This window comes from Mesoplodon mirus (assembly GCF_964341445.2).
Source record: "Mesoplodon mirus genome assembly, chromosome: 1".
Lineage (NCBI taxonomy): Eukaryota > Metazoa > Chordata > Mammalia > Artiodactyla > Ziphiidae > Mesoplodon > Mesoplodon mirus.
In genome coordinates this window covers 192,520,213-192,542,435 of record NC_138976.1, presented here as the reverse complement: position 1 = coordinate 192,542,435, position 22,223 = coordinate 192,520,213, and the positions used below count along the sequence as shown (strand labels likewise).

The 22,223-nt window shown below is 37.5% G+C and overlaps 1 protein-coding gene across 1 annotated transcript in view; it reads right to left on the bottom strand.

The window, feature by feature from the left end:
• The window catches only part of LOC309806979 (E3 ubiquitin-protein ligase RLIM-like), a gene marked incomplete at both ends in the record, with an annotated part of 36,866 nt that overhangs the window by 2,522 nt on the left and 12,121 nt on the right, over positions 1-22,223 (bottom strand). The window contains 2 exons of the mRNA XM_082626096.1: positions 13,717-14,609; positions 15,939-16,182. Of these exons, the coding sequence (XP_082482222.1) occupies positions 13,717-14,609; positions 15,939-16,182 (1,137 nt within the window). The remainder of the gene's footprint in view (positions 1-13,716; positions 14,610-15,938; positions 16,183-22,223) is intronic.

Below are 22,223 nucleotides of genomic sequence, written 5' to 3'. Positions count from 1 at the left end.
AGGGGGAGACACCCTTACAAATGGAGATTTCCCCTTGTAAATGTCCTTTACAAAAGGGTAACTTCTACTTGGTTTTCTGAGTTTCTCCTGAGTCTGCTCTTTTTTAAAAAATAACCAGTCTAAAATAATTCTTATGCCAAAGAGGCATATTTTGGGGTCCCAAATTTTCCTCCACTTTTGTATAATGGATGATAGAATTGAATTAATGTTAATTTTCATAAGTGTGGTAGTGGTGATATGGGTTTGTATCCTCATTTCAGGCATAATGAAGTATTTAGAGGTGAAGTATAATATCCTCAGGCTAATATCAGATTGTTTGAAAAAAGAGACATAGGTGTGTGTGAGTGTATGTGTGTGTGTGTGTGTGTGTGTGTGTGTCTGTGTTTGGAGAGTGAGAGAGAGAGAGAAAACTGGCATTGTGGTACATTAATAGTTGGTATATTTATTCATTATACTGGTCTTTCAACATTTCTTTGAGTTTGATACTTTTCTCACAAAAATGCAAAAAATAAAATATGAATTAAAAATTTGGTTTAACTGCTTATAGACATTATCAACTGTATGTGTATTTATGCGATGTTAGAGATTTTAATATTTCATCTTTTTTTCCATAAATAATTGTATACCAAAAATCTATGGAACATCAATTTGAAGGAAACACTCTAAGTATGAATACCAAAAGTGTTGCGTGTAGTGAGTATCAGCTCATGTTTTTTTGTTATGTATATAGATGATTGTCAATGAATCTATCTGTGGACTCAAGGGACATTCTGATATCAGCATTCAGTTCTCTCCTTGAGTCCATAGAATAAATGTACAAAAATCATAGTTGACTATGACAGAGAGTTTGACTTAGAATAGATTTTCAAGAAAGGTTCACAGTATTTTTAAAGAACAGTAGTAAAATTAATGCTAGAGTAGATTAATGTCTGTGAATTTGGATTTTTTTTTCAAGTCTTGCGATATTTCTCTCCAATTAATTTCACGGAATTATTGTATAATGTGTCACCCAAGTAGAACTAACCTTAACATATGGATGTTCATACATTATTTCAATTCTGTTTTGTTCTTTTTATACTATGCAATCTCATTATGAGGACACTGCATAATGATAGGTTTTACTCAATCTCACGGTAAGCTTAATATTCTCTTTTCATATTGTGTGCAATATTGCGGTGTGGGGGGGAATACATATTACTTTTAGAAATCATAACCAAATCGGGTATATAGAATGGATTGAAATGGGAATTAAATGATCTGGTTAAAATTATTCTAGCAAGACCTAGTAACTGGAAAGAAAATATTTTTAATAAAAACGATTATTTTGTAGTTTCATTTTCATTGCTAAAGCATATATTTCACATTTTTATGTTCAAAAAGCTAAAATTTCCATTATTCTTTCTTTCACCTTCCACACTTGAGAAACCTATTTTTTTGTACCTGCGAGTGTCCTACTTTATAATAGTAACACAAGTGCAATCCTGATAGCATTTATGCTATCATAAAAATTGACCTTCTACTCTCACCTCTCTTAAAAATTATACTCTTAGATTAATAGATTACCTTCGCATGCTAGATATTTAATAGTCTCCCACCAAAGTTATATGTAATTGTGCACCAGTAAGTACTTTAGTCATAGAAGCTTTGGTTCCACCAGTGTTATATGATGTCACTTTCTCTACAGAAACTTTTATTTGCAAAAATAGGTCTACAGGATTCACGTCAGAATCATATTTAGAAAATTCCTGTCTACAATTTTCTGTAGTCTAGCAGTTTTCTGGAAAGACATCTAACAAAGCAATTTTTACCTAATATACTGATGCTAGTTAATTGTTTCTTTTGTTTTTAATGTTCTTTAAGATAGCTTTCTAATTATGGTACATATTTTCACATTTACTAATGTTGAGGTACTCTGTAGCACATAACAGAGTTTATTATAGTGGTTCACTTCTTGGAAGACAATTGTGCTATTTTGTGAGGAGTTTATGTTTAGGATAATGGCTTTAGTTTGCAAAGCTCATTCATGTGAATTATTCATGTCAACACATGTTTAATGTGTACTTACTATGTTCCATATACAAGGTTATGTACTAGAGATAAAAGGAAAAGGAGGAAGAGAGAAGGACTGGCCCAAGGAGGAGGAGAAAGCATGATCTAAGACTCAGGACTTAGTAAAGGACATTGATCCATTACAGATTTTTTTTAACTTTTACTGTTTACAACTATTTAAACTTAATAAAACAGCACAGAATCACTAGTATATCCAAAACTCAGAGTCAAGATGTGATTTTTCCCTATTTGATTGGTACCTTGTTTTAGAATAAAATATTAGTGATACACATGAGAGCTCTCAAAGTCCATGGCATTTTCCTTGCTGCTTAGTTACACACGGTCTAAAGTTTGACTATACTCTAGCATCCATATTTTGTAAATCAAGAATTTGCTTATAGTTAGAAATCCTATTCTACTCTTTTATATTTTGAACTTGCATAAATAATATATTTCCATTAGTAACTTGCATTTTTCATTCAATGTTATGTTTTTCCCCTCAACAGATTTGGAGTTTATCTATTCTAATTCTAGATTTTTAGTAATTAAAGGTCGAACATTCCTACTTGAGTGATCACAGTCTTATATTTAATAGCTCTAACCCTTACAGAAAACAAAATTGATGAGTTTCCATGCATTGGTTCTGATTGTATTTTATATCATCTCCATGTAATTATCATCTCTATTTTAATTGTACTTATTTATTATTATTATTATTTTAGTTTCTAATTTCTTTTTTAAAAAAATATCTATATTGGAGTATAATTGCTTTACAATGGTGTGTTAATTTCTGCTTTATAACAAAGTGAATCAGTTATACATATACATATGTTCCCATATCTCTTCCCTCTTGCATCTCCCTCCCTCCCACCCTCCCTATCCCACCCCTCTAGGTGGTCACAAACCACCTAGCTGATCTCCCTGTGCTATGCGGCTACTTCCCACTAGCTATCTATGTTACGTTTGGTAGTGTGTATATGTCCATGCCACTCTCTCACTTTGTCACAGCTTACCCTTCCCCCTCCCAATATCCTCAAGTCCATGCTCTAGTAATTCTGTGTCTTTATTCCCATCTTACCACTAGGTTCTTAATGAGCTTTCTTTTTTTCTTAGATTCCATATATATGTGTTAGCATACGGTATTTGTTTTTCTCTTTCTGACTTACTTCACTCTGTATGACAGACTCTAGGTCCATCCACCTCACTACAAATAACTCAATTTCGTTTCTTTTTATGGCTGAGTAATATTCCATTGAATTGCACTTTATTTTTGACTTGGCCCCCAAATTAGTCACACAATTACACAGTGTTTAACAGTTAAACTTCTTGGATTTATCTACATGTATATCACTTTCTTTGCTCAGTTTGTTTTTTAATCCCACTTCTTCACGGTGAGTTTAATTCCTTTCAGTAAGAAACCTATTCCTTGGAAGTTTTAGTATTGAAGATCTATCGGTAGAAATTTCTGTCTTTGTCTGAAAATGTCATCTCTTTCATTTTTTAATATGGTTAGTTAAATGTTCTATTCTAGGTTAAGAGTGATTTTTCCATTAGTACTTTAAGGATAGTGCTTTCACTTATCTTCTGGCATCTATTGTTACTGATGAGAAGATTGCTACTAGTCTCATTGCTCTTTTTATTTGATATTCTTTCTTTCTTCCAAGTTGCTTTGTAGACTTTCCTCTTTGCCATTATGTGATGTGGTTTACCAGCTGTTTTTTAGCCTTGGTTCCCCAGAAAGCAGAGCCTCAGGCCAAGAGTTTATGTGCTATTATTTAATTAGAGAGTACAATGTAAGTGAACAGGATTGCAGGGCAAAAGCAGTGAAGCAGGGAAGGCTGGCGATTCAATATGAGAATGCATGATCAAGCTGGGATTTGACCTCTGGAAGTTCTGTAAACTGGATCTCAAAATTATGGGGAGGGAATGTGAAGAAAGGAGAAAGAATTCATCCATGGGTTTAGCCTGTGGGAGAACTGAAAGGGTTGCTTTAGGAATATTCTCACCTGCTGGAGTAAGGAGAGAGGTGGAGGATAGATTTGTTGGAATCATGAACACAGTGATACACTGTCAGTTTGTATATATAAGTAGTCTGCCAGTGTTGCACATTCTTTTAATGTGGAACAAAGGAAGAATCAGGCTGAGGTGAGGTATACGATATAGGATATAGTCATGTATTTGTTTTTATTTCTTTTACTGGTGACTCCATGCACTTCTTTTATCGGAGTATTTATTTCTAACTTAATCTCTGAGAAGTACTATTTCTTCAAATACTTGTTAAATTCACTCTAATCTCACCTTCTAAAAATATTATTAGATGAATGTGGGTCTTCCGTTTTATCTTTTATTCCTTTATCATTCACATTTTCATTTAATCTCATCATTTTTTCTGGCTTATTTTCAACTTATAAAATTCAAATTCAGTTTTATCAAATATGTTATTTAAACTTTCTATGGAGTTTTGAACTCCAATGAACATACTTTTTCTGCCTTTTTCTGCATCAATTGAGATGATCATGTGGTTTTTCTGTCCTTCATTCTGTTAATGTGGTGTATCACATTGATTGATTTTTGTCTGTTGAACCATTTTACACAAAAATCCCACTTGGCTATGATGTATAATCCTTTTAATATGGTGTTCAGTTCATTTATCTAGTTGGATTATAGATTATCTTTGAAGGTTCCAGCTTATCCTTGATCTTCTAACTTCAGATCATCTCTCATTCCTGACATCCAGCCCTACTGACTTCAGGACTGGCACCAAGAGGCAGGGACAGTGGATTTACATAGACTGCTTAACAAAGCCCCACTATCATGTAAGGTTTAATCTCTATAATAAAGTCCTTCTAGTGGTTCTACTTGTCCAACCAAACCTTAATATAGAGTTTATCGAATGTCATTTGATATTGTGATGAAGGAAAAAGGGAGAAAGCCAAGGTATAAAGTATAGGAACAGAAAGAAAAATAACACAAAGGGAAATATATTAAATTTAGGATGATGCACGGAACATAAATATGCTGTAAAAATCTAAAAACTGGATGAAATTGATTATTTCCTAGTAAAATGTATACCACCAGAATTGATTCCAGAAGAGTGTGAAAAACAAGAGAACCCTTAGAAGACCTTCATTGCTACTTTTGGTGAATTTGTCCACATTTCCATCTGGTTTGGCTTGGAGATCCCACCTCCATATTCTCGTGCTGGGCATGTGACCAAGACCTGGCCAGTTAGAATTCCCTGAACTTGAGGTTTTAACAGAAATCCCAAGCTGAGTCAGTCTTTTGTATAAAGGCTGTCTCTTTGCCTGGGTTCAGTAAATTGGTAATATACAAAAATAGAGTTGTGTTTGGTCATTTTTCTTGCCACCCCTTGGAGAAAGGTTTCCCCAAAATAATACAAAACAAAACAAAACAAAACAAACAAAACAAACTGCAGAGGGAAGAATATCCAAGTCAGAGAAACATTTTCTATTTATATCTTTGGGACCCCACACTGACCTGTGTCTGAAAGTATCAGCACTTTCAAACTTTGTTGTATTGTGAGTCAATAAATTCCTTTCTAGCCTTTAAACTAATTTGTAAGTGTTCTCTAAAATTACAACTTAAAATTAATACAATGACCATGGCAGCAATTGCATAAGATTTCAAGAAGCTAATTTTCTTGCAAAAATGAAGTTATGGGTATATACTCTTTCAAGTTCAAATACTCGGAAACCCTTTCCCTCTTGCTGAATTTTTAAATTCCTTTATATTAGATTTCAAAATACAAAAGAAAATGGGCTCTGCTTCAAGATGTTTGTGAATGTAAGCATACGTAGCCATTACCTTTGCCTCTCAAAAACCTATCATAATAACGGTGAAATCTGAAAGAAAGGGAAGCCCACTACTATAATATGCAAGGAGGGGGCTTCAGCTTCTGAGATATATATGTGCCCAGCAGAACTCCTGAGTAACTCAGGATGGCAAGAGGGAGACGTAGACTGAAAGTCTATGTGGGGCAGAGTTACTTCACCTACACCTTTTTCTCCAAACAAAAAGCCTGACAGAAAGGCATTTAACCACCCTCTTACCAATTCTTTCTTTTAAAAAGGAGCCTTTTAAAAAAGATATGTAAAGACTGTTTCCAGGTGATCTATAATGGCCAGTGTGTTTGTCACAGTTCCTGCCAAAGACTTATTCTTTCAACATTTGTATGTGTTTAGAATAGTGGCAGGCCTCCATCTGTTCATGGTAAAACTAAGCCTTTCAGGTTCTTTCCTAGTCCATGAATTATTCCTATTTCTCCCAGGATTTATTTTGCTATTTTTAATATTTATCTTATTCTCTCTTATATCATGCCTATCTCAAATATCTCAACAAATATTTATGGAACATCGACTTTGGGCAAGGCAGTATTTTTTGAGTGCTATGACTATTGTAGTCAAAATTACAAAACCCTTGCTTTCCTAGGAGTTTGCATTCTTCTTAACATCTAGAGATATTTTGTTTTCTCTTCATATTTACGAATGAAGACCATGAGTTCTGTGTTTATGATTATCTTTACACCTCTCATTTTTCTGTCTTGATTATCTTTGCTAGCTTCTTTATGTCTGTTTACTTTATAATTGCTCCTGTTCCAAAGGATTCCATCCATCTCCCTCCACTACTACCATGGAACATACTTTCACAGGCAATACCTCATACTTCTTTGACTTCTGTCTGGCATCTTTATCCTGATTTTAGAAGCATACTTGATATTCCGTGATAGCGAGATGAACATTGCCACTAAAATATCACTCTGACATCTCAAATCTCAGAGATTCCAGCTGAATTGTCATCTATTCCTCTACTATGACAAACAAGTTATATTGCATTTCTTATATCAGTGGAACTTCTCACCATCTACTCAGTCACCTAAACCAGAAACTTAAGGTCATCTTTAAATTATCCAAGCAGCCACCAAATTTTATTGTGCTTCTTTAATACTACTTGAATCTATATGCATCCATATCTCAACTGTCTCACCATTATATCAGGACTTTATACTTGTTTCTTCCAGTTAATGCCGTAAATCCATAAGTGGGACAATCTAAATTTTGACAATCTGTTCATATCCCTGCTAGTATGACCATTCTAAAAATTGAAAAATTTTATTCCTATTAGAAAAATCATGTTGACTGTGCATTGCTTAGAAGATCTAGTTCAACTCTTCAGCCTGATACACAAAACCACTTGTTACCTCTTTGGCCTCATCTCTTCATTTTTTGCTAATGTACTTACATCTCTTCCTCTTCTACCCCAGAGCATGATGATTCATACTTACTGTTTACTGAGCCCTAAATTTTCAGTGCATCTTTACTGTTGCATACAGTGTTTATTTTGCTTAGAATAAAATTAATGAATTCATTTCATTGGCTAATTGCTACTAGTCCTGTAAGATACAACTCAGATATAACCCATCTTTAAGGAGGTTTGAATTATTAGTGTAGATTTCTCCTCCTAGATCATTCCATTTTATCCTGTATCTGAATCTGTGTCAGGGCATCCCTGACATAGAGTGGTACTGTATGTTTATTCATCTGCCTTCTTTAAAATGTAATACATTTCGTCATGATAAGTGCTGTACTTCGTAACTATAACCCTAGCACCCAGCATCGCACATGGCACATTCTTGGTCAGCGTTGAATGCCTGAAATAGTGATTTAGAAAAGGGTTGGCAGATATTATAACTTAATAGGCAAGAAACACTATACAAATATGTTAAGTAAGTGAGAGAGATCTAGGTTGAAATACATCAAGTCCTGGATGGTAGGTAACAGTATTAAAATAAGTTATCTTTGGAGAATAAAGGGTGAAAAATAAGTCTGGGATGCTCACAGTGGCCAAAAATTCTGAAGCAGTGTGTATGTGTGAGTGTGTGTGTGTGTGTGTATGCCAGTAACTGTTCTAGTTTTTAGAAATGTAGTAGTAATTTTTAAAAAAAAGAAAGATCTTTTGGAGCTTCTATTTTGGGATAGGAATGGGGAAGAAAACAAGCACAAGATAAATAAAAAATGTTATAGATAGTCACAAGTGCTACTAAAAAAAAATACACTTCCAGAATAGAAGATGACAAGGCCAGGGATGGTAGATAACTGTGTTGTGACTAGTGATGTGAGAATGGAGAACCCAGAGCCCAGAGTTGGCTTATAATTAGTGTCTGTCCTCTACGAATGGTGGATGAGAGAAAAAGGATTTTCCCCAACATGCTTTTCCAAATCTCCACATTTTTGCAGTGATGTTAAAGATGCTGGCTTGATGCTTAAAAATGGAGAGTTTTGAATATCACACAAAGGAGAGCCTCTTATTTCATAGGGAGAAAGCCTGAGTTAGGATGGTAAAGAATTTTCAAATCTTAAATGAAGTGACAGAAAAGAAATGCAGTTCAGTTTCCATTCGAAATTCTCATACCAGGAACTTCTCATTGAAGGGAGTATACATTCACCTCTCAAATAATGAAAAGACATGAAATGTTTGGTAAATTGTAGTAAAGAAGATACTGAAGATCTCAAAGTATTGCATATGGATAACAAGTAATATTACTTAACAGAAACGTCACATTTCTTTGTGAACTTTCCAGTACATGCAGTGTTTTGATGTTCATGTTGTTCGATGCTCAGGCTTGTTTGCATTTACAAAAGAATCTTTATACTTAATTCTTCATGGAATATTGAGAGCACAACTTATTTTCATGGTTAGCCAAAAAAGATAGACTTTATATTGCTATCAAAAACTTATCCACAGGCTATAACTACTTTCAAAAAGAATTTGTTATTCAGACAAGGTTTTTTTTTTTGGAATTAGGCCAAAATAAACAAATGTTTTAAAAACTACCAAGAAAACACAGAGAAAATTCTTAAGATGGAAATATTTATGCTCACAACCACAGTGATGCTGTGTATTTAAACTGATATACTGTAATGTAAAAAACGTATCAGGTTGAGCTCAGAAGATTCAGGTACAAATCTTCTCCATTTCTGATTTGTCAGGGCAGACAGAGAGGAATATGATTTGGAAGAGCAATATAATACTCAGCAATCGCTTTGAGAGCAAAATAAGTGGCTCTATAGTTTCAAAGTCAGAGTGTTAAATTGGGTTTATGATATAAGCAGCATACACTGGTAGAATGAGATAGGGTGATGTGAAGTAAAGTTAGAGCGATACGATATTGGTGGTTGTTCAAACAGGAAGGATACTGTCTTCTAGCAGCTTCAGTAGCAGGAATTAGGGATTCCATTTTTGGGAAAAATGGTAGAATATAATGTTATAGTGGGCCTAGAACCAAGACATTAAGCCATTTACTTGTCTAGGACTCATTATAATCATTTTCTAGGTACAGGATGGATCCTAGATGAGAAGTTGTATTAGTTGTCTGTTGCTGCATAAGAAATTAGTACAAATGTAATGGCTTAAAACAGCATCCCTTTATTAGCTCACAGTGCTATAGGTTGGGATACTGGCATGGAGTGACTAGGTTCTGTGTTCAAGGTCTTAAAGGTCTGAAATCAGCATTTTTAAACCCTTGTCAGATAATTCTAACATCTAATTCATCTCTGTTGGAATCATCTGTCACATCTTATTCAAGCTGTCATGTATCTGGTTCTTGGTATAAGTAGTGATATTTTATTGTCTTTTGGACATTTTGGCTATTATGTTAGGATACTTTGGTCCCTATTTAAAGTGTTTTGTTTTCTTTTTATTTTTAGCAGGCATTCACTCTTTATAGGTTTGGCACACATTTCCTGTACTTTTATGGATGGTGGTTCCATGATCACCTAATTTTCTGACCCTTTGTGGTACTCTTATGGTCTGTTTCTCTTGTGCAGGTGGGGTTACCTCTGGTCCCTTCTCATGCTGCTTATGGGGTCTGAAGTAGCTTCCCCAGGATACGGCACTTGGTGCTTCTGGTGAGGGAAGGGAATCTCTGGAACACGTGATGAAGAGTCCTTCCTGGGCCAGGCACTTGTGACAGGGTCTCCCTGGACTGTAAGGAGTGGAGGGTGCTTACCAGGTTGAGAGCTTTCTGTGGAGGGATCTCCGTTGCCGGTACCAGCAAGTTGCCTGATGTTTCTGGGGAGGGGAGAGGAGTCTCAGGCCCATCTGAGGAGAGCATTGTCCAGGTGGGAGCTTTTTGTGGTAGGAGCACTTTTGCTGGGACCCTTAGCCACTGATGTGTCTGGGTGGTGAAGGGGGATCTCAGGCCCAGTGGGGAAGGAAAGCACTTTCCCTGGTCACTTAGTGTCATCAGGGCTTCCAATTGTTCGTCCTTGCAGGTTCTGCAAGGCTCGCCTGGTGTTTGGGGGATTCCCATTTGATGTGATGGAGGAAGAGCCTCTTTGAGCCACTTCCTGTTACTAAGTTGGGAGTTAGGAAATGCTGGGCCTGGATCACATTTTTTTGTTGGTAGAGGGTCATAAGGTGCCCTGCCATGAGGCTGTTCATCCATTCTGAGGGTCCCTAGGCAATTCACCTTCTCTAGACCTTTCAGAGATCTCCTTTGGTTGTCTCATATTATTTCCAGGATATATAGTTGTGCGTATAAAGGGGGAGCAGGGAGAGGGAAGTATAACCCATCTTATCTGGATTAGAAGTCCTCTCTGTGCCTTTGAAGTGCTCACCTGATTAGGTCAGGCTCACTCTGGATAAGCTCCCAATCAACTGTGCTATATAACATAATCTAATAATGGGAATGATATTCCATCACATTCACAGGTCTCATACTCAAGGGGAGGGGCTCCTACAAAGATCATTGGGCATCATCTTAGAATTCTGTCGACCACAGAAGGTGCATGTGAATATACTGAAGCATTAATTAAGCAATTATCATCCTTTGGAAGGTTTTAATCTGTTAGGTTAGCATGAAAGCCAAGTACTGTTATAATTATTCTACTCACTTTAAATGAAGTATATCTGATATCAAAAATACTTCCTAAAAATCAGACTATTCAAACAACTTTCAGAAGTTAATGTAAATTTCAGAGGTTTGATCCAAGCCTTCATTTCTGGCCATGCAGATATCTTCTGTGTGAAAAATATGCTACCTCAAAGATGTTTTCAAAAACTTCACCACCACTCCCCATTTATATTTTGTAGTTATGTGCAAATACTGTGGCTGCCAGCAATTCACATAGAAAAGAAAGGTCAGTGATGTTTCTGACTTTAACTTTTTAGAGAAGGTGTATACTTAACACTGCCTACATTTGTATAGGCTGCACATTGCACAAAATTTCTGATTATTGCTTTAGGTTATAATACAATGTACTCTCACCTATACCAGGATTGAAAAATTTAAGCAAAATTTTCTGGACTGGCCAATACAACCCCCCAAAAATAGCCTTCAGGCTGAATTAGGACAAAAATCCTTCACTATGTTTAGGTTGGAAGGAAGCATGACCTAAATTTTGATTTCAAATACTCGGGGTTTTGGGTGATGGTTTCTCTGTGGACAGTTAGAATTGAACTATGTAGACATGTTTCTTGAAGCCAAGTTTTACCTTTAAGGCTTTCATATTGCAGCTTGTGAGGCTCCAAGCAGCAATTGGCTCCTTTGGGTCATTCACATGAATTCACTCTTAATCATATGATTGAGTCATATATAAACCATAAAACCCTTTATAAGAAATTAGAATCTGTTTTAAAAATTAATTATATGAACTAAACATATATAGAAAGAAATTGAAGCTTGAATATATTGAAGAAGCAAAAATTAAAGACATACCTATAACTGCCCTTTATCCTTAGTTGTTTACAATCACAGCAAATCAAAGTGTGACATGTTTAAGAGAAAGGTAATTAAGTTCTAAGGCTTTGTCATCTTATCACTTTTAAAAATACAAGATCTGAGCAAATGAAAGGAAAATAGAGAGGGTTGTTAAAGAGCTGAGTCATAGAGTGGAATAGAGAACAAGCGGAAGCGGAAGAGGCAAGAAAGCATACACAGGCTGGGTTTGAAGAGAGTTGGGAATGCTGGTTGTGGTAGATGGTCTCTGATTTGCTTACCGGATCTACTCGCTACCTTCTTAACCCTGCTTCGTGATTCCAGGAGGCTGATCTTTATCAGCTTCATGGACCAGTCTCTCTGTGTCTTCAGGTTGGGTTTGGTTAATATGAACTACTGATAAGTGATTAGAAGTCAGGAGGAAAGAAGGCAAGGGTATTTATTTCCATGATCTGCCCCCTTCCAAACTTTAGGTTGGCAGTGGATGCCATTTCCTAAGGTTACATCTCTTGTTGGGTGGGCTTCTCCTATAACTCGAAGACATTCTGGGTTGCAGGAACTGCTATCTCTCTATGCCCCTTCAAACCTAGTGGTTATAATACTGGCTTCTCACAGCTGCTAGCCTCAGGCTATTTCATCATCCCTTGGTTTCCCCTCATTCTTTACACACTTTAGTCTCTTCATTAAATGCTATTCCATCACTCTTTTAAAGTGTGCCATCAGTTTTTAGCTAGAACTGACTGATACATTGGTAGTGGGGAATAGGCGAAACGTTAAGGTAGTGTTAGGGAGGTGGGATAAACTGCTGTGGAGAGAGATAGGAAGAGAAGGGTTTCAAAGCTTTTTATGGCATTCTAGGAATGTAACATGACTTCTTTATGTGAATGACTCTAATGTAGTCTTAAATGGCTTCTTAATTATTGATATTTGGTTGGGTTTCTGTTTCTTTGCATGCACAACCAGGATTGAACAGGGCTAAGAGATGTCTGGGATTTACATGACGAGATAATACTACTAGGATCTATCTAGATTCATTTTATCATATTAAGACATTTCTCCCATGGAATCAGGAACATCCCAACCCAGTGCACATGCTAAGTTTTTATTGAAATTCAGTGAACTGCTATGGTGTGAAATTAATTTTTATTGTCAGTCCCCTGCGTCGGCAGGTCGACTCTCAAGCCCTGCGCCACCAGGGAAGCCCTATAACGCTTTATATAGCTGAGAATTCATCGATCAGGATTTTCACTCTCATTGGAATCCACTACTTGCCTACGACAAATCGGACACGTAGAGTTCTCAGACAGCCAGCGATCAATGCAGTGAATGTGATATTCATGGGAGCAAGGTAGTATGCGAAGCTTGCTGTTTTCTGTGTACTCTGTAAGGCAAATGCTACAGGCTTTTAGTGTATCATTTTCACCAAAAGATCTTACAGCCAAGCTGTCAATCTGTGCTTTGGTGAGTCCTGTAGTTTGCAGATTATGGGAGGACCCAGAGTCACTTTCATCAGATATTATTAGGCTAATTTGTATACCCCCTTGGCTGGTCTCTGATGATAAGTTTGTTTCTTCAATGCCTTCAAACAGCAGTGATCTAATTCCTGAATTTTCATCACTTGAGCTGGAACCAGAAATAGGACTAGAACTGGAACTAGACGTACAATTGGGGCTTGAATGCCAACTCAGTGTGGAACTTGAATGGGTATCATAGCTAGCATTTGAATCAGAACCAAATGTACCACTACTACTACCATTAGGTGACTCTAGCCATTCCATGTCTTGACTTGGAGGTGAGACACTATGCTCTAAATTACTGTCACTGTTCATAAGGTTATTTGAGTTACTAAATTCTGTCATTGTCTGCCTTAACATGCTCTGAATTGGAACAGATGTTGTATCATTTAAGCTAGTATTTAACGTTCTGCAAACGGGATTTCTAATGGTATTGACATAAGCTCTCACACCTGCCTGCTCAGAATGTGAATACATATGCCTCAGTCCTCGTTCACTTTCAGAAGTGACAGTGTTGTTTGGTGTCTCAGATGTTAACTGAGTTCTACTAGCTCTGCTGTCTCTCTGAGAATATGCTCCAGAAAGAACTTGTCCTACTTCAAGATTGAACGGTATGGTTGGATATATTTCCCTCATTCCCCAAGATTCACCACTGCTGGTTGTATCTGGAGAATTTTCTCCATGAACGGCATTCCTTGTTCTAGAAGTTTCAATAAGACCGCTATTTTGCAACTCAAATCCAGTCATTTGCTGTCTCAATATTTCTTGGTGCTCAGTTCTAGAAAATCTCGCATTCTCACTTAGCAGAGGCTGCTCAAAATTCTGAGAGGGTATACTATGATTAAGTCTTTGTACAATTTCCCTAAGTGAACGTGGAGGCGACCAACTTTCAATTCTTGCTCTGGTTCTCCGATACTCTGGGCTCCTACTTCTTGCTCTTCGCTGACTTGTGGTAGGTGGGAATTCCATTAATGTTTCAGTTGTATCTTGTTCAGACATAGATGGTCTTGTAAATATTGATTCAGATTGTGGACTTTCCACTTGCCTTTGGCTGTCTTCCATATTTTCTCTTCTGGGAAGTCTTGCAGATGCTACATATTCATTCTCTGGATTTGGACTCCCATTATCAAGGTTAGCATTTATTTCTAAACTGAATATGAACTGATCACTTTTAGGATTAATTTGGCTCTCTTCTCTCCAAGATTGGTTTTCTCTTTGTCCACTTGTCATATTTTCAGTTTGTCCAGGACAGTTAAGCCAGTCTATTAGAGAGTCACCACTAGACACGTCATCTGAAGAGTCTCCTCTGTCTGTTAACAAAAAAAATGGGGAGGATTCATAAAAGAACTACCAAAATTAGAACCATCATAAAATAGCACTCTGAAACTTTGTTTCAAAAACAAACAAAAAATGAGAACTTAAATACTCAGGTGTTTTCAACTGATTTCACATTTATAGAGTTAATATTTTATAAACTGCACTGTGTGGATTTATAAGTAAAGGTAGAAAAGTTTCGATTCCATCCAAAAAGAGTGAGCTAATCCTAGATAAACTTAGAGAATTTTTTAAAAAGGGAATCCGGAGGAAGTCTATGTTTCAGTATTTCATCATATACACAGCCCTGTGTACCACTGTCAGAGGAATGTCAAGACTTTTTTTTCTGTCCACTGTCAAAACACTAATGCAATTAAACAAGGTAAACACCAGTTAAGGTACAATGCTAGTAGTTTAGTTCAATTTACATTATTGTCTAATTTCCATTAGTCTCCAACATGACTACTTGTAGGCTCTTCACTTATGTGCTTTTGATAATAGATAAGCTGTTTGAAAATATAAGGTTATTGCCCAAACATAAACAAGTTTTATAGGTTTAAAAGTGTTTGCATTTTGAATACTTCTTAATGTTACCAAGATTTTTAATTGACATTAAATTGAAGGTCAGATCAAATGAATAGACTGAACCTAGCATGGTACATATAAGACCATATTCAAGAGCCAAAGTATTATAGTATCCTCTTCATTAGACAGCAAAATCCTCTTCTTCACACTGGGAGGGAGGACACCAGACCTGAGTTTCGAGCAGGGTTTCTCAGCCTTAGCACTACTGACATTTTTGTGCTGGACAATTCTTTGTTTTGGGGAGCTATCCTGTGCATTGTGGGATCTTTGGCAGCATCCCTGGCCTCTGCCCACTAGATGCTAGTAACACCCATGCCTCCCCTGTGACAACCAAAAATATCTCTAGCCATTGTCAAATGTCCCCAGGTGTTGAAGAAAGCACAATTGTCCCCAGTGGAGAATATTTCTGTTTGCTTTTTTTACATGTCTATGTAGAAAAAATAATTCAGGAAGTAGGAGGGACTTTCAGTTGAGGTAGAAAACCAAGAAAAATACAAATAGGCTACTTTGCACTGTTTCCCAATTAAAACAACCCAGATGTGAATCAGGAAAACAAACAAACAGACCTTGACATGCTCACCAAAAATCAAGTAAATGCCAGTTCTTTTTATGAGAAGTTACTTACCAAATTAATGTAAGTCACTTCTGTATAATTTACTATTTACTATTATGAAGTTACTATTTCCTATTATGAAGTTCCTTATTCATCCCATCCTATTCCCTCCAAAAGCAGAATATACATGTATTTTCATCTGAGTCTTGTGGGGCGTTTTCTTTAATTAGCTGAAGTCTTCTCAGCAACTCTTCTTCCGTACTTTCACCTGGAATGCCTAGAAGATTGTTGTCTCTCATAAGTTCGTAATCTTCTTCGCTCAGATTATTTACGAACCTGGAGAAATCTTCTTCCCGAACCAATCGGTCCGTTTGACTTATGTGTTGGGCCGAAACTCCATCTCCTTCATCGTTGGAATCCGAGTTTTCCACCTTAATAAACAAGTGGAAAATTATCTGAAATTCACGACGTGGTGTTGAAATTCACCAATGGTCGTTTCGTTTTCTTCGCTTTCTACTTCCTGCCAGAGTGTCCGGTTCCGACTCAGTCGGATGACCCTCCGCACAGATTCCTCCCTTCTCCCTTCCCGACTCAGTTCTGTGGCCCCTGGTGACGCAACAGTTGGGAGCCGCCTCTAGCCCAGAACTTGCTAGACGTTGCCTAGGCACCCATTATCTTCCCCGCTGTTACCGAGTAGGGACTGGATTCAGGTTAGGTTTCATTTCATTCAAAACCAGCCAATGTTACTGAGGGTTTATAGTGTACCAAGCACCGTGCTTCACCTCGTTTCACCCACAGGAGCCTATTCTCAGGTTTTCAGGCTCTGATATGCTCTATTTATTCGTTACATTCCATATGACTACCTTCTTCAAAATGCCATGCCAAAGTCAGCCTAGTTCAATGCAGCAATTCTCATTTTCAGGTGCCCAGGGACCTCCGCCTTTTCTCATGAATTTCTCAAATCCTAGACTCTCACTAAGAAAGCCCACAATTTTTGATAATTTACCAGGGCCCTGGCTGAGTCTCTTTAGTGTGTCCTCTCCCTTTTAACTGTTAATGGCTTCATCTTGCATTATATGGTCTTTTAGTCTTGTTTCAAACAAACAAGAAACACCAAAACTTTGGCAGGCTTTTCTGCTCAGCCAGGGAATTCCTTCTCCACAAAAGCATCAGGTTCATTTTTGTCCTCCTTTCTCATAAATATTATAAATAGTACTTAAGCAAAACTAGCCAGAACATCACAGGAACTTTTAAGACAGATACATAATAGTTACTTTGTCTGCCACAGTGAGTACTGACTTTGCTGATTTTGTCGCATGTATCACCTGAAAGGCTTGGTGAAAATAAAATAACGCTCATTTGCAATGCTATCTGGAGGAGACCTCTAATTCACTCTCAGTACACAGCTTAGAAGTTGAAGGAGCTGTGTAAATTCACAGTTGTTGTTTTGTTCACGGTCCACAGCAGGCTTTCTTGTTTGTTCTCAAGGAGATGGAAGGATGGTAACTTTACTGGTGTGACAGTGAAGAATCTAAGTCTATGTCCTGCTTTTGACATTTGTTCCATGCCTTGTTTAACTTAAGCTAGAAAAATCAATCTTTCCCCTCTGAATCAAATCTCAGCAAGACTTTGGATGAGAACAGAATCCCCTAGACTACCCTGCCTCCTTTATGGACTTCTGAGTGTATTTGTTATCTTTTACTGAAGTTATTCTTTTCACAGGGGAACTCTGTTGTAAACTTGTTTGCTGTGCCTCAATCAAGACTAGCAGTATTATGAAAATTCAGCGTGATTTGTACTCTTGATGCAGGAAACCCTCACAATCGTTAGTGTTCTTGAGAGTGATTGATTCAGTTTAATTCAATTCAATCAATTCAAGTGTCAAGTATGTTTAGCGTTTGTTAAATGTCAGTCATATTATCGGATATTAAGATACAAAGATGAGTATATTTAAGAATCTGTTGTCATTAGAGTATAACAAACAATTGAGCTACACAGAGGTAAAATTACAGTTTTGAGGAGAAAGTGATTTGAGTGAGAGAGAAAATCGGTTTCACTGCATTTGGGGTTTAAAGGATGAACAGGAGTTTTCTAAGTGAATGAAAGGGGGAAATATTTTCAAAAGTGAGAAGAGCAACTGCTAATACTCATAAAACAACAAGGATAGTAGATTTTAATTACTAAAAAAAGACATTAGTTAAATTGGCAGAGCAAGGCCAAAAATTGGAGACCTTTATGACATGTTTAGAAGTTGGACTTTATCATTAGTGCAATGGAAAGATGTTGAAGTCTTTAGACAGTTGATGGTCAAATTTGCAATTTAGAAATAATATTGATAGTAGTGTTGAGGATGAATATGAAGGGCAACAGTTCAGATGGGAGGGTCAGAAATAGATAGAGGGCAGCCTAGGCTAGTGATGACAAGGATCTGAATCAGGGCCAAGGAATATGATTAAAATGAAGGACTTTAACAGATCTCTAGGCAGCAGAACGGATTAAACCTAGTAATATGTGGGAAAGAGGGAAAAGTGGGGAGGGGGAATATATGAGGGAAAGGCAGGGGTCAGGATTACTTCTGTATTTCTGTCTTTGCTTAGTGGACAGTGGTACCAATAAGAAGTAACACCTGATTCTGAAGTTGTATGGTTTAGCTTAAGAGGGAGCATGATTGCTTATAATTAGAATAGTATGCAAGTTACCTGAAGATTCAGAAAGTCTTACAGTCATTCCAAATTTAGGTACAGAAGCACATGAACTATTAATAGCCCCGGATGTTTGGTGTTCCCTGTAGTTGGCTCTCAGTGTCAATGACGCTAGCTTCCTGAACTATTTGTTCCTGGTTATGTCCCAATTCTGGTGCAAGTAACAGGGTATAGGGATCATCATCCCAGAGACCTACTTATTGACCTTGATTATTTAAATAGAAGCCACCAATATAGCTGTGCTTTACACTTAGTTCTCTCATGTCTTGACTTTCCTTCTGAGTATTGCAGTGTAGGTTCAGTAGTTTTTCCTCTGGATGGCAATATTGCTGCTTTGGCCTTTGTTCTATCCCTTGTCTTGATATCAGCAGTCTTCTGAAGATGTTTTTTCTTCACTTCTCATTTCAGAGATGGGAGGTGCATCAGGAAGTCCGGAGGTTGACTAGAGCATCACTCTAAGTTGAGTTGGAGGGGAAGAGGTTGAAGATGGAAAGCTGCTTACTTTCAAACAGAGTCAAGCACTTAAAAATTTGGCCAATCCATTGTTTATGATGTGGTGAAAAAATGGGGTGTGTGTGAGCAGATTTGGCTGTTCTTTTATCCTGGTTGTAATAATGGAGTTTTGTAATCAAGAGTTTTCTTTTACTGACTCTGTCCAAGGAAGCTTCTGAACAGATTCTATGACTCAAAGGGAGACTGAAAATAAGCAAGAGATAGCATTCTCCCTGAATATGGGTAAAAGGAGTTCTGTGGCTTTAGAACTGTAAGAAATGATCAAGACATATATTCCAGATACCTATTGCAGTATAACAAACCAGTCCAAAACGCAGTGGTAGATACAATAGAAACCATGCTGTTATAGTCAGGACTTTGTGAGCTAAGAATAAAGATAAAGAATACTGGGGATGGCTCATCTCTGCTCCATCATGACTGGGCCTCAGCTGTGGTGGCTTGAATGATTGGAGATAGATTAGACAACTTGACTGGTGTCATATGTCTGGGGCCTTGGTTCTGGCTAAGTTTTCTTTGAGTCACATCTTTTGGTGCTGAAATGTCCAACCAAGATGGCATCTTCATTCACAAATCTGGGGCTTGAGTTGGGCTGCACAGGCTGAAAAATCTGGGGCTGGTTTCCTCTCTGTCTCTGTCTTTCTCCATGAAATTTCTCGGTGTAGTTTTGGAGTCTTAGCAACCTGGATATCTCAAAGTAGTTGAACTCTTACATAGTGAGTGGCTTCACCCAAAGTAAACATCTCAAGAGACTTGGCTGGAATCTGTAAGTCTTCCTATGACTTAACCTCACAAGTGCAAGAACACCTTTTCTCTGGCATTCTGTTGATTGAATAAGCCACTGTATCAGCTCATCTTCAAGAAGTGGGACACCACATTCTACCTTTCAATAGAGAGGTAACAAAGATTTTATGGTTATATTTAATGTACTATAGCACATGATGAAAAAAATCTTATAATGATGACTTTTCAGTTGAAGTGGAAATTAATCTCTCCCTCTCTTTTCTGAATTGCATTATTCTCTGGGTAAAAATAAAAAAAGGGAGGACATAAAATCTGAAGTTCTTTGCATTCAGCCTGATTTTAAAGATACCCGATTAAGGATCTTTTTATTATGTAATAGTTTTCCCACATCAGAGACCATTGGTAATATTAAGAGCTATTTACTGAGCAACTGTAATTGCTAGACACTCTGCTTGTGTTTTAACTTATTTGATCTCAAGCCCCATGCAAGATAGGTATTACTATTCTCAGAGATAAAGGCATTGAGGCTGATGCAAATTAAGTGATTTTCTCAAAGTTACAGTAATAGATAATATGTTTAGATTCAAACAAGGTCTATAGGATGACTCTCCCTGTTTCGCTCTACTCCGCTATGTTTAATGAAAACACAATTTTAGACATCATTACACAAACGTAGTAAAATCTCAGTTAAATGAGATGCTTGAATCATGTTTGATCATTTTCGTGTGCCATTTCAATTCTGCTTTGGAGTTAGTCTAGAATATCTTCGTTTTAACTTAATAAAGAGTAATTTTAAATCAAGAAGTAAACATAATTAAAGCTTGATAAGATATTTCATATTTATGTCTTTTTCTTTCCCACCAGAAGGATGGGTTAAAAGCTTAACAGCATTGATGCAGAAAAATGAATATAAATATGCATGTCTCATGGAATCTACTGGAATTGGTTCTTTGACACAAATACTTGTTTTGAATCTAAACAAGAAATTCTTGTTAATTGAAATCACACCCTTTCCACTTACATAGGCTTGACACTAGGAATTAGTTTCATCTCTTCCTTATTCTTACCTCTAATTATGGAAATAAAAATGTATTTATTTAGCAAGGTCTCATCCCTCTTATGATTTCCTTTCTTCCTGGTTCTGCTCAGATTTAGACTTTTTTTTTTTTTTTTTTTTTTTTTTTGCGGTACATGGACCTCTCACTGTTGTGGCCTCTCCCACTGCGGAGCACAGGCTCCAGACGTGCAGGCTCAGCGGCCATGCCTCACAGGCCCAGCCACTCCACGGCATGTGGGATCTTCCCAGACCGGGGTACGAACCCATGTCCCCTGCATCGGCAGGAGGACTCTCAACCACTGCGCCACCAGGGAAGCCCAGATTTAGACTTTTGATAGCTTTTCTATTAGTGCCGTGTCAGTGGCTAGTTTGCTTCTATGCTTTCTCTAGTTTTGAGCCATTTTACACACTTTCTCTGAGGCATGCTCCAGGTCTGTTATTCACAAGCAAGTTAGTTCATACTTCTGCACATTTGTTTATTTGTAAAGTCTTACCTCCTAGATTATTGTAATAAATAAATAAACTTACATATACATAAATAATATTCTGTTTGTTTGAAAAGCACTCTGACTTTTTGTGAAAGAGACTCACTTCCCAATTTTACAGCATTAATCTGAGGAACAGGGGCCTGCTGGAATACTCCCCAGGGACAGAGGCTGGCAGGTGCCATCTTCCTGCTCTCTCTCTGCCTTGATAAAACTGAAAGGTGCCATCTTTTTTCCCCTTTTTCCTTTCCTGCAGGTGACAACTTTGTGCTCCAGCCAGCTGGCTCCTTCTTCCCTGCTCTTCCTCTCTCTTGCGATATATATATTTTTTCTTCTTCTTTTTCTTTTTTTCTTTTCCCTCTTTCCCTTTATTCAAATGGTGTCATCTTTGCACTCTTCCCACCGCCTCACTCAGCCAGTAAGCATCATCTTCACACTTTCCTTTTGATGTGCTCCAGAGACCCAGAATCTCCAAGACAGTAGATCCCATTTTTCTGGCCTCCACTCAGGGGATGCTCCTTGATCACCTGGCTCTGGAGGCCAGGAGGGATTTCTTTTCTGGGTCCCATGGGACTGTAACAATTGGAGAGACAGTTCTTGGCAGGATACCACCCCCAGGATGTACCACTACACATCAGACTGAGACACAGCCCCAGCCTTTACATGAAAAAAGCCTATTTGCTAGTAGGGACAAGACTTAAGAGCAGACTTCAGGTTCAGCACACATCTAGAGGCTACGGATGTGCTCTCGCGGAAGGTAGGCTGGGGGTGCCATCTCTCCACCCTCACTCTGCCTTACTACAGTTCACTGGTATCTCCCAGAATGGAGCTTGTACACTTATCTGAAGCACTGTTTTCTTGTGACTGCTCCCCGGGGAACACCTTCAGATTGCTTGCTTCTGGGGCGCAGCAGGGCTTACACTTGCAATCTCACAAAGCTAAATATATTTGCATTCTTTAAAAGCTGTTACCAA